At 40.9% G+C, this 12,842-nt stretch overlaps 1 protein-coding gene across 4 annotated transcripts in view; it reads right to left on the bottom strand.

The window, feature by feature from the left end:
* Positions 1 to 830: 830 nt before the first annotated feature.
* Positions 831 to 12,842, bottom strand: part of FRMD6 (FERM domain containing 6) — an 802,352-nt gene continuing 790,340 nt past the window's right edge. For all 4 annotated transcript variants that reach the window (XM_069208645.1, XM_069208646.1, XM_069208647.1 and 1 more), the window contains one exon: positions 831 to 4,638. In XM_069208645.1, the coding sequence (XP_069064746.1) occupies positions 4,354 to 4,638 (285 nt within the window). In that variant the 3' untranslated portion in view covers positions 831 to 4,353. The remainder of the gene's footprint in view (positions 4,639 to 12,842) is intronic.

Raw genomic sequence — 12,842 nt, forward strand, 5'->3', positions numbered from 1 at the left:
TACGCCTCTCTACCCCACTCTATTCTACGCCAGTTTACTGTATGTCATTCCACTCTATGCCACTTTACACCACTCCACTTTATGCCATTCTACTCTATGCCACTTAATTCCAGTCTACTCCATTCTACTCCTCTTTACTCCATTATATGCCACGCCACACCACAAAATGCCACTCTGCAGCACTCTGTGTCACTTTACTCAGCGTCATTCTACTACACTCCACTTCAGTCTACACCACTCCACTTCAATCTATGCCACTCCACACCACTCTATGCCATTGTATTCTGCGCCACTCCACTCTACACCACTCCACTTTAATCTATGCCACTCTACACCACACCAAACTATCCTAAGACACTCTATTCCCCTCTCCTCTACTTCAGTCTCCTATATTTCATTCTACTCTTCACCACCAATAACTTTTAGCCATGCTGATTATCAGCCATGTTGCTGCATAACATGGGTAAAAGACATCGGCAAAGCTAGAAGCTCTCAAATAGGTGAGACCTATTGCCTTTTCCAATGCTTGTTTTTCTAATGTAGCCCATGAAGTGAATCAGTTACGGGGCTGTGGTCTTTTGAGGGAAGGTAACATAACACAGTACGAGTTTCCTGCGTCTGCAACTCATTAGGGCGTCTTGCACTTTGATGGTTGTGTTACATGGTGTTTTCTGTGACTGTCTAGGGAGAAGAGCGTCACAGCACACATTTGCACACAAAACTCAGTTTGCAGGAGATGTCTTTGGTTGTCTGTAATCTGCGTATGAAGCAATTAGCCCAAACAGCATACAAAAACCATCCATAAAGACAGACGCACACGAAGAGAACAATTACAACTGCAACAATTGTTACTTTATTGTAAGAACTAGCTGTACCATGAAAGGCACAGAAAATCCATTGTTACAAAATAGTTTTGTTACGTTTTATATTCTTTCTCTCATATCGTCCTCTTGCGATCCTTTCACAGAAAGGAACATTTACAGTTTGTGTTGGCTTGACGCTCATTTTCTCAAACTTAACAGATGAAGGTAACATCTCTGTGCTACAATGACCAATAATATACGTGCAACAGATGTATAATAAATACTGGCATTACTTTTCAATGTTCAGCCATTTCATGAGACATCAGTCCCCATTACAAATGTTAACTTTAGCAAATGTTGTACATATTCTTTAACAAAGCAATGTTCTTCTCCCTAAAAGGCAGAGGTTGATGTATAAAGATACTATGAAGCCAATTATAAAGTCAGTTAACCAAACCACAGCTATACGAACGAAAACATGAGCAATCGTAAATGCATTAAGTATATCTGTACCATCTTGCTTTAGATTGCATTTAGCAATGCTTAAAAAAATTAAGCACCCATTACATATTTTCCCTTGAGTTTAAACAAATAAATACCATGCACCAATGGAGTTACCTTTATCACTGATAAAATGATAGAGAGCAGAGCTGGCAACACTTTTGCTACAATTATGGAGAATACTACTGGAAAACTAATGTGTTATGCACTGAAAACGAATAAGAAATAACACAGAACCTTTTCTGTTCAAATTGTGAGTGCCATAAACAATGAATCAAAGTCAGCAAGCGCCGACTAATAATTATTACTACAACAAACGCTAAAAATGAGTACCACTTACCAAAAAGATTGTACTCCACCAGTAACAGGAAGAAGTGGGAAGAACAGGCATTCAAATTCACAAAGGTGAAGGTAAACAAGTCTAAGAGGCAGAAGTTAGGGAAGACATGGAAGCCACTATGTACTAGGAGAGAACAAGGGGAGAGAGCTTCACAGTCAAGAACCAGGCACACCATTGGGTAGGATATAGTGTTAGAGTGGAAGGAGCAGAGACCAAGGCACTGTCAGAAGAAGGCATGAAACTGGTGGCTCCAGCAGTTTCATATATGCACGGCAGGAACCGAGAACCCTATGCAGAAAGTGAAAAGAAAATAGGGATCACTGGGGAAGATACACCAAACTGTGCGGGAAGCAAATAGAGTTAGGGGAGCAGGCAGAGAGTGCCCCACCAAGAATAAAATAATAATTTGAGGAGGTGGAGATTACTGTAAGGGAGAAGGGTCTAAGATCCAGGACAGGTACAGAAGAAGAGCAGAGGACGTAAAGCACAGGTTAGGAAAAAAAGCTGCGTGTGGAGGTTTAAATGGTACAAGATGAATAACGAACCACTTGATCAAAAGCCTAAATACTCTTGGACTTATTGACTCAATACAATAACAATGTGCGAATTCGAGGACACTACTCGATCAGATTGATTCGAATTTGATTTTGTTCAAGGTTATGCACTCAAAATTTGAACATAATTCTGACTCCTGCACACTTTTATACAACATCTCAAATGTACCCCTGCAACTTTAAATCCGTAAACCATCAATCACAAATTGGATTTCATATCTCCAGGTATTCTCTAGACACATTTTCTCAACATATCATATTGCCAAAGGGTTTCTTTTAATATTTTGATTGTTACATCTTACAATGAACACAGAGAGATTGTGGCCCGTACGTATCAGTACACCTATGTTTAGACTGATACTTTTAATGAAGAAATAAAAAGGTAAAAGCAGTAATGCTGCACTACAGATGTAGGATTCACCAGCCTCGTGATAATAGCATCTCCTTCTACTACAATAACACTGATTAGGTTGTATTACACCTAAACCTTTCATTTTTTTGTTACCAAAAAAACTCACTGTGTATAAAAATATGATTGCATATCTTAATTATAAAGAATATTATTTTTAGAAAAAAATCCAGTTTAGGAAAGATAATATATCAAAATAAGGTAAACTACCATCATACAATACTAATCCATTAATACAAGATCATATTGTAAAAAAAAAAAAAGGCATCTGACTGGAAATAGCTCTTAATATACACTTGGGAAAAGAATATTAGATATACAATATTTTGTTTACATAAGGGCAAGATACTGTAATTATGCAACCAGGTCAAATGTGTTATTTGAATTTCCCTTAAAGCAACATGATGCTGCAACATGATTACAGACATACTAAATAAACATGAACTTCGAAACAGTGCAGTATCTTGCACCTAAAGGAAAATCTGTTGCTTTGTATGTAACATTAGTGCCAGAGAAAAAAACACAATGATTGTCTTTATGAGGAAACTTAAATGTCAGTCATAATATGTTTAGAAATAAAAACAATACAAAATATATGCAACGAGTCAGAAATGGAGCAGGATGCAAGATTACAATATTGAAGGTACTTTGGTAAAACACAACATGTTTGGAACATTGTTACGGTTAATGTCTTCTGTAGATAATTCAGCTAAAAAATTGCTTTATCATGCCTTTTCGTGTACTGAACAAACTGCTCCTGTTGTTACGAAGCTTACTGGAATCTAAGTTAATTGCATATAATGTCATAATGCTCTCTTTTAGCCTGTTAAGAAGACGGACTTCTAGAGCATTAATGGAAAATCATGACTGGTATGAAAATCAAAAACATTTAGGTGTGTAACTAATTGTTACAAAACATTACTAAGCCAATAAGTTTCTATCCTTCTTTGGAGGTAGCACCTCCTGGAAGGAAGTAGGACAGATTCTATTCCATTTGTCCTTATTTCTTTTACTTAGACTAGCAATGTAGTGGAACTGAGTGCCATTTTGTAACAGGAACTGGACTGAGTACTTCAATTCACTTCATATCTGTCAATGAACACTAACTGGAAGACACTTGTCTTCTATCCTAATCTGTTTAAGTTGACTATTAACACTTACATAAACATATTTTGGAAGAACTCGGATCACAGCACAGACCATCAACTGATATCTTATGATTTGTTTCACAAAGTAAAACATGTTTTTTTGACAAGTTATTGTCCCGATTCCTGTCTTGACAGCAACATCCCACATACAACATTTATAATCCTTTGGCTTTCTAGAAGATCACACAAAATAAAGTGTTTCCTTTCTTTCCAGGTGCCTGAAGACCATAGAAGCCAAAAATAATTTGCAAGACTTCTGGAAGACTCTCTGGTGGCGACTTCAGACGACTCCAGACAAACATATTTGAAAAAAAAAAAAACACAAAAACAAATTGTGCTTTTTCAAAATCTAAATGAAAATTTCCATAAGATATTGAAGAATCTTTCTTTTTTATCAAAGTGGGAACAGTTCTCTGACGTCTTCCATGGCCCCGAAGATCAGCTGATGAACAACATCCAAAGTGCAATGAGTCCAATGACTTGAGACTGCTCTAAATTCTTTTATTGAAACACGAAGCAAAAACACGATATGGCACCCAAAAAAGCATGTGTGTCAAATGTTGGTGATGTGCTCACTACAGATTCACCGTTGAACTTCTCATACAACAAACTCTGGCACATCATCGTTAGGGAGATCCAAGGAAAAATATTTGCTTGCCTTTTTGATGGAAAACGGCTCATGCATTTTATGGCACTGTTGAGCAAGACAGCCATTGCAGTAGAGACCACTATCAGGCAGGTCATGGCCACAGCCAAAAGTGTAGCTCTGTGCTGTGTCCTGACACAGCCCTGCAATCTGCAAGAAGTCCTTTTGGTAGAGTCGGATGTCGTCAAGGCTCAAGCTATGCCGATCAGTCGAAGTCTTTGGTTTGTGGCATGCAGGCTGCAGAGAGAGAGCATAAAAACAGGTTAAAATAACTTTTCTGACAGGCAAATAAAATACAAACACTGGTATGATGAGAAGCGAATAATATAATATAATTATGTTAGCATTACAGAGATGTAACGAGGGGACTGGATTCTTAAAAAGGCCAGCACATGCTTGAGATGTGTAAAGAGTACATTAATGACTAACAAAAAGATAGCAAAGTGATCAGGTCACGTTACCCCCATGAGGACTAACGCTAGGGCTGAACGATAATACGGAGCTGTATGCTTCGCAACTTGTGCACAACAAATTCCACTGACACTTTCACACATGCCAAATTTACTTGTACACGTTTATAAGCCCTACATGGGTCTTGGTGGGCATCTTAAGCTATAGACAGGCATCTGCATGTTCCCTTTGAAATTAAGGCTAATTAAATTTGAATTTCCGTGTTTATTACGTTGATGTGAACAATACACCTGCAAGACAAAAAAATCTTATGTGATCACTCCCAATGTTAATATTCAACTGAATACTGAGGGAAAAAAACTATGATACCTTGACAAGTAGAATTTGAAACTTGTAAAAGCTATAGATTCACATGCTGTACAACATCCTCCATCTGAGAGCTGTAGTGGTGAAATTAATCATACATGGACAACTTCTGAGTTTTTTTTTTTTTTTTTTTACAGTTTTCTACTGAATGATTACATACCATTTTTAATGTAGGCTTTGTCAATGATTTTCCAGGGTTTTCTTATGATGTGCCTTTACAACTGCATTTAATGTAGAATTCTCTCTACTTTTGGGCACATTTAACACTGGACTTTTCTTGGTTTCCTTTTCATTCAGAAATTTCAATTTCAGAACTCAGTTTAGTCCGCAGAATTATTTGAAGACGCCTTATTGACTCGCTGGAACTGCTTGAGTCTAAAATCAAGCCATGTTTTTGTCTTCTTTGAGCAACTGTGGCATTTACCACCCACCTTAGTGGGTAGGCATAGCACACAGAAGCCTCCTTCTCTTTTGCTGTAGAGGATGTTTTTGATTTTGTAAATCCAGTTTGAAATTCACATATTAGTGGCTGCACAGAAGAATCACATTTGTATTGGCTAAGGCTGCTCAAACCAAAGTTCACAGCTCCAGAACTGAAAAAACTGCTTTGTAAATCAGATCTGATTCCATGTTGATCAAAGCAGTTTGGAAACTGCTTTGCTGACAGTAGTACATTACATTACAATTAACCAATTCTACACTGTGCACGCAGTTTTACACTTCTCATTTGTACACAATACTGACAGATTCACACCAAAATAAAGAGGCTTTTTTCAGGTGCAAGTTTTATCTTTATACCAAATTTGGTGAAAATCTGTCCAGCAGTGTTTGTTGTAGAGAGAACAGAAACCCCATCCTTAAATAACATTGGATAATGCAAAGGCATCCATCATTAACCTTGGTATCCCTTTGAACAGTTTGCACAAGGTTTGACAAAGCATTTAAGAAAGACCATTTATTTGGAAAGTTTAGTGTGGACCAATGATTTCTTTCCCTTTGAAGTTCTACTTAACCATAAGTAAAAAGAAGGATCATTGCTCTGAAAATATATCACTTAATCTTGACCTTGTAGGTGGGTTATACGCAGAGTACAAGTATTCTATCAAGAAAGATTCGATCTGTAGAAAGATATCTCCCACATTCAGTACGATTAACGCATGTTAAGTTGGATGTTAGCATTTACCAGTGTATTACAAAATCTTGCTCATGTGTTTCTATAATAGCCAACCTAAGTTGCCCATCATTGACATATGTCAATGTGTTGCATCTGCCTTTCAATGAGACCTTACAATGCTTAAATAAAGCAGTAAAGCGCCTAATGTAAAGACTTAAGGTTTATGCAATGTGCTCCATATGTAACTTGGTATAGCTTCTGAGTAATTAGCCTGTATCATAGCTTTCGGCCTGATGGCTCCCTGAGTAAGATTACAACAGACTGTACTTAGTGGATGTGTTAGTGAATGTTTATTATTTCTGTCACTGACTCTGTAACACAAATTTGTCACTTCTGTCAAGGACTTCCCCACTCAGAAGAAGCAAATACATCTTAATTCTCAGTAGAAGGAGATGCTATTATCACAAGACTAGTGAATAGTACTACTAAACGTACTACAAAACGCTATTCACAAACCTAAGTGCAGTGGTATCCACCTCTACTATCTTTTCTGTGTAGGGATTTCCATCCCGACTGTGGAGATCGTCGCATTCATGGGTATACGTTTTAGTAGTAAATGTGAGAGGGATGGGGGAGTGCTTGGAAAATGGGGAATACTTAATACTAAAAGGGGGAGGCTTTAGGGAGAAGTAAGAAGGGGTTAAAGAAGGGCTAGGGAGGGGCTTAGGGCTGGACAGGCACCCGTCCAAAAAAGCAGAAGCTGACTGATAGTCACAATCTGTGCCTTTATAGCTACAACAAAAAAGAAGACTCAAGAGAGTTGTAAATGTACTCCAGCTCAGAGAACAACTCATAGCCACTCAGAGGTACTGCAAATCCACCCACATCAAATAATGGAGGTAGGGACTTAAAATAACCTTAAAATAACACATGAAACAATGTTAAAATAAAATCATTTATTTAAACTTTTTTAAAACATATGTACATTATTTTAATGTTAAAAAAAAATATTATTTTACTAAACATATTTAACAACTATTTTGAACGTAAAAATAAACTTAGCTTTTTCAAAACAAAATAAATTTAAATTTTTATACATAAATTTTAGTAACTTTTAATATTTCATTTTTATAATCGTAAGTGTTTTTTAAAAATTTAGCTTAATATAATGTGCTTACATAATACATATATTATATACTTACATTGAATTATTTTTTAATTTTAAATTTAGTGCCTGATTTAGAGCTCGGTGGATGGGTTACTCAGTGACAAATGTGACAGCTATCCCGTCTGCTGTGTTACAAGTTCCATAGGTTATAATGGACTAGTAACATGGCAGGTGGGCTCTCTGTCGCTTTTGAGACAGTGTACCTCAGTCCGCAAAAATTTAAGACTTGGGAAGAAGTCCGCTACTTTACTGGTACCCCGTGCCACCGCTCCACACTGACAGCCAAGGAATGATGTTAAAAGTTGAAATTAGAGTTCTACCACCATGCCTAAAGAAAACCTTTTCAACGCTCTCTATCTTTAGTCAAGAAAGGCCACACTCTTATTGAGCTGAATATATCATTCCTGTTATCTCTCAAACTCACAAATACTCAAATTTCAAAACCGTCTCCAATACATTTAATCTAGAGCGGTATTAATCTTGAAAGACTTATGGTTAATTAGGCCCATATATTTTTTTTTTTGTTTTGTTAACCATCCACCCACGTTCTTTCTGGACAGACCGGACAGAGAAGAACCTACCAATAAGATGACTAAGGCCTCTCTGACTCCAGCATATGATAGCAGCATCATCCAAGCATGGTAATGTTGCACATAAATTCCAGCACATTTTGGAGCATTAGATAAATCAAAGGCTAAAAGTGCGGGCAAGTTATTTTTATAAATTCTAAAAAGCACTGCTAATGCGCAGCATTGCCTCACGTTATTGAGGATATAGAACATCTCTGGCTGATTCATCGCTATGCCTCTAACATACCCAGGAAAAGATATTTGCATAATGAGACTTGATTGCCTCTATAAGTTGGAACACAACACTAATTTCTTGCAATACAGCCCAGAGATTCGTTCTAGCAACACTGCCAAAGGCACATTTTAAAGATGCACACCCAATAGATGTTCCTTTCTCAGGAAACACATATTTTGATTCCGGCAAATGTAATCTGAATACCTAGTCAGGGCTCAGTTACCCTGAAAACCGGCTGGAAAAAGGGGAAATGAGATCTTTTGTATTTGTTCAGCCTCCCAGTCAGCTAAATAAAAGTTTGCCAAAGATTTTTTAGATTATTTTAATTTTATTATTTTAAATTCGTTTTCGAGGACCAAGAAGGTGTACACTGATACTGGGCCGCTTGCTTCTCTGTATTTATGCCGTACTGCAATCCATTCTTTATTTCTAAACTATCCGGTCTAAAAAGACAGTCCCCTTTCTTGGAATGTTCAGAATAATAAAGTATAATACAGAAAATTATAGCCAAACATGGCCGCCACACATATATTGCTATATTAATATGTGTTTCCCTTTTCTAAGGTGATGAGTTCGCGTTTATACTATCAAGTCCGTGATGTAAGCAGCTTATAAAGAGGAAATTAGTAATCGTCCTGTATGTCAACAGGAAAACTTATACTACTTTCCGCTAGTTTTCTTGTGGTTTTCATCCATACATCAATTTATGACTACATTATTATCTGAGTATGCAAAGTCTAGCTTGTGACAAGCATGTGAAGCCACACCTCTTTCATGCTGCATATTGCAGCATTACCACATTACTGAAACGCAGTAAAGCCACACAGCACAAGAAAGTAGCAAACATCTTATTACTGAGATTTATTTTCCATTGATGTGTGGAAAATTCCAGTTAAAACTCCACACCCTATTTTTATTTTTTATTTTAATAGTGCATCTGGGATTCAGCGAAGGATTTAGGGCCACGTTTGAAATGAGGGTCGAATGAACCACCGGCCAAAAACACAGTCTTAATCACCATCGACTTATTCAGCAACGTGAAACTATGGAATAAATGATAATATACATTATGCCAGACATATAACTAGGCCAATTTGGCATGGTTTAGCTCAATTCCTCAAAACATCTGTGTAGGAAGTTGGCTCTGTATGTGCTATTTCAAAGTAAGGAATAGCATGCACAGAGTCCAAGGGTTCCCCTTAGAGGTAAAATAGTGGTAGAAAGAGATAATACTAATGCTCTATTTTGTGGTAGTGTGGTCGAGCAGTAGGCTTATCCAAGGAGTAGTGTTAAGCATTTGTTGTACATACACATAGACAATAAATGAGGTACACACACTCAGAGACAAATCCAGCCAATAGGTTTCGTTATAGAAAAATATATTTTCTTAGTTTATTTTAAGAACCACAGGTTCAAATTTAACATGTAATATCTTGTTTGAAAGGTATTGCAGGTAAGTACATTAGGAACTTTGAATCATTTCAATTGCATGTATACTTTTCAAGTTATTCACAAATAGCTACTTTAAAAGTGGACACAGTGCAATTTTCACAGTTCCTGGGGGAGGTAAGTTTTTGTTAGTTTTACCAGGTAAGTAAGACACTTACAGGGTTCAGTTCTTGGTCCAAGGTAGCCCACCGTTGGGGGTTCAGAGCAACCCCAAAGTTACCACACCAGCAGCTCAGGGCCGGTCAGGTGCAGAGTTCAAAGTGGTGCCCAAAACGCATAGGCTATAATGGAGAGAAGGGGGTGCCCCGGTTCCGGTCTGCTTGCAGGTAAGTACCCGCGTCTTCGGAGGGCAGACCAGGGGGGTTTTGTAGGGCACCGGGGGGGACACAAGCCCACACAGAAATTTCACCCTCAGCGGCGCGGGGGCGGCCGGGTGCAGTGTTAGAAAAGGCGTCGGGTTCGCAATGTAAGTCAATGAGAGATCAAGGGATCTCTTCAGCGCTGCAGGCAGGCAAGGGGGGGCTTCCTCGGGGAAACCTCCACTTGGGCAAGGGAGAGGGACTCCTGGGGGTCACTTCTGCAGTGAAAGTCCGGTCCTTCAGGTCCTGGGGGCTGCGGGTGCAGGGTCTTTTCCAGGCGTCGGGACTTAGGTTTCAGAGAGTCGCGGTCAGGGGAAGCCTCGGGATTCCCTCTGCAGGCGGCGCTGTGGGGGCTCAGGGGGGACAGGTTTTGGTACTCACAGTCGTCGAGTAGTCCGGGGGTCCTCCCTGAGGTGTTGGTTCTCCACCAGCCGAGTCGGGGTCGCCGGGGGCAGTGTTGCAAGTCTCACGCTTCTTGCGGGGAGTTGCAGGGTTCTTTAAGGCTGCTTCTTGAAACAAAGTTGCAGTCTTTTTGGAGCAGGTCCGCTGTCCTCGGGAGTTTCTTGTCGTCGTCGAAGCAGGGCAGTCCTCAGAGGATTCAGAGGTCGCTGGTCCCTTTGGAAGGCGTCGCTGGAGCAGAGTTCTTTGGAAGGCAGGAGACAGGCCGGTGAGTTTCTGGAGCCAAGGCAGTTGTTGTCTTCTGGTCTTCCTCTGCAGGGGTTTTCAGCTAGGCAGTCCTTCTTCTTGTTGTTGCAGGAATCTAATTTTCTAGGGTTCAGGGTAGCCCTTAAATACTAAATTTAAGGGCGTGTTTAGGTCTGGGGGGTTAGTAGCCAATGGCTACTAGCCCTGAGGGTGGGTACACCCTCTTTGTGCCTCCTCCCAAGGGGAGGGGGTCACAATCCTAACCCTATTGGGGGAATCCTCCATCTGCAAGATGGAGGATTTCTAAAAGTTAGAGTCACCTCAGCTCAGGACACCTTAGGGGCTGTCCTGACTGGCCAGTGACTCCTCCTTGTTATTCTCATTATTTTCTCCGGCCTTGCCGCCAAAAGTGGGGGCCGGGGCCGGAGGGGGCGGGCAACTCCACTAGCTGGAGTGTCCTGCGGTGCTGTGACAAAGGGGTGAGCCTTTGAGGCTCACCGCCAGGTGTTACAGCTCCTGCCTGGGGGAGGTGTTAGCATCTCCACCCAGTGCAGGCTTTGTTACTGGCCTCAGAGTGACAAAGGCACTCTCCCCATGGGGCCAGCAACATGTCTCTAGTGTGGCAGGCTGCTGGAACTAGTCAGCCTACACAGATAGTCGGTTAAGTTTCAGGGGGCACCTCTAAGGTGCCCTCTGGGGTGTATTTTGCAATAAAATGTACACTGGCATCAGTGTGCATTTATTGTGCTGAGAAGTTTGATACCAAACTTCCCAGTTTTCAGTGTAGCCATTATGGTGCTGTGGAGTTCGTGTAAAACAGACTCCCAGACCATATACTCTTATGGCTACCCTGCACTTACAATGTCTAAGGTTTTGCTTAGACACTGTAGGGGTACAGTGCTCATGCACTGGTACCCTCACCTATGGTATAGTGCACCCTGCCTTAGGGCTGTAAGGCCTGCTAGAGGGGTGTCTTACCTATACTGCATAGGCAGTGAGAGGCTGGCATGGCACCCTGAGGGGAGTGCCATGTCGACTTACTCGTTTTGTCCTCACTAGCACACACAAGCTGGCAAGCAGTGTGTCTGTGCTGAGTGAGAGGTCTCCAGGGTGGCATAAGACATGCTGCAGCCCTTAGAGACCTTCCTTGGCATCAGGGCCCTTGGTACTAGAAGTACCAGTTACAAGGGACTTATCTGGATGCCAGGGTCTGCCAATTGTGGATACAAAAGTACAGGTTAGGGAAAGAACACTGGTGCTGGGGCCTGGTTAGCAGGCCTCAGCACACTTTCAATTGTAAACATAGCATCAGCAAAGGCAAAAAGTCAGGGGGCAACCATGCAAAGGAGGCATTTCCTTACACAACCCCCCCCCCCCCAAACGAAAGAGGATGAGACTAACCTTTCCCAAGAGAGTCTTCATTTTCTAAGTGGAAGAACCTGGAAAGGCCATCTGCATTGGCATGGGCAGTCCCAGGTCTGTGTTCCACTATAAAGTCCATTCCCTGTAGGGAGATGGACCACCTCAACAGTTTAGGATTTTCACCTTTCATTTGCATCAGCCATTTGAGAGGTCTGTGGTCAGTTTGAACTAGGAAGTGAGTCCCAAAGAGGTATGGTCTCAGCTTCTTCAGGGACCAAACCACAGCAAAGGCCTCCCTCTCAATGGCACTCCAACGCTGCTCCCTGGGGAGTAACCTCCTGCTAATGAAAGCAACAGGCTGGTCAAGGCCATCATCATTTGTTTGGGACAAAACTGCCCCTATCCCATGTTCAGAGGCATCTGTCTGCACAATGAACTGCTTAGAATAATCTGGAGCTTTTAGAACTGGTGCTGAGCACATTGCTTGTTTCAGGGTGTCAAAGGCCTGTTGGCATTCCACAGTCCAGTTCACTTTCTTGGGCATTTTCTTGGAGGTGAGTTCAGTGAGGGCTGTCACAATGGATCCATATCCCTTCACAAACCTCCTGTAATACCCAGTCAAGCCAAGGAATGCCCTGACTTGAGTCTGGGTTTTTGGAGCTACCCAGTCCAGAATAGTCTGGATCTTGGGTTGGAGTGGCTGAACTTGCCCTCCACCTACAAGGTGGCCCAAGTAAACCACAGTTCCCTGCCCTATCTGGCA

Source organism: Pleurodeles waltl, chromosome 9 (genome assembly GCF_031143425.1).
Source record: "Pleurodeles waltl isolate 20211129_DDA chromosome 9, aPleWal1.hap1.20221129, whole genome shotgun sequence".
Taxonomy (NCBI): Eukaryota; Metazoa; Chordata; class Amphibia; order Caudata; family Salamandridae; genus Pleurodeles; species Pleurodeles waltl.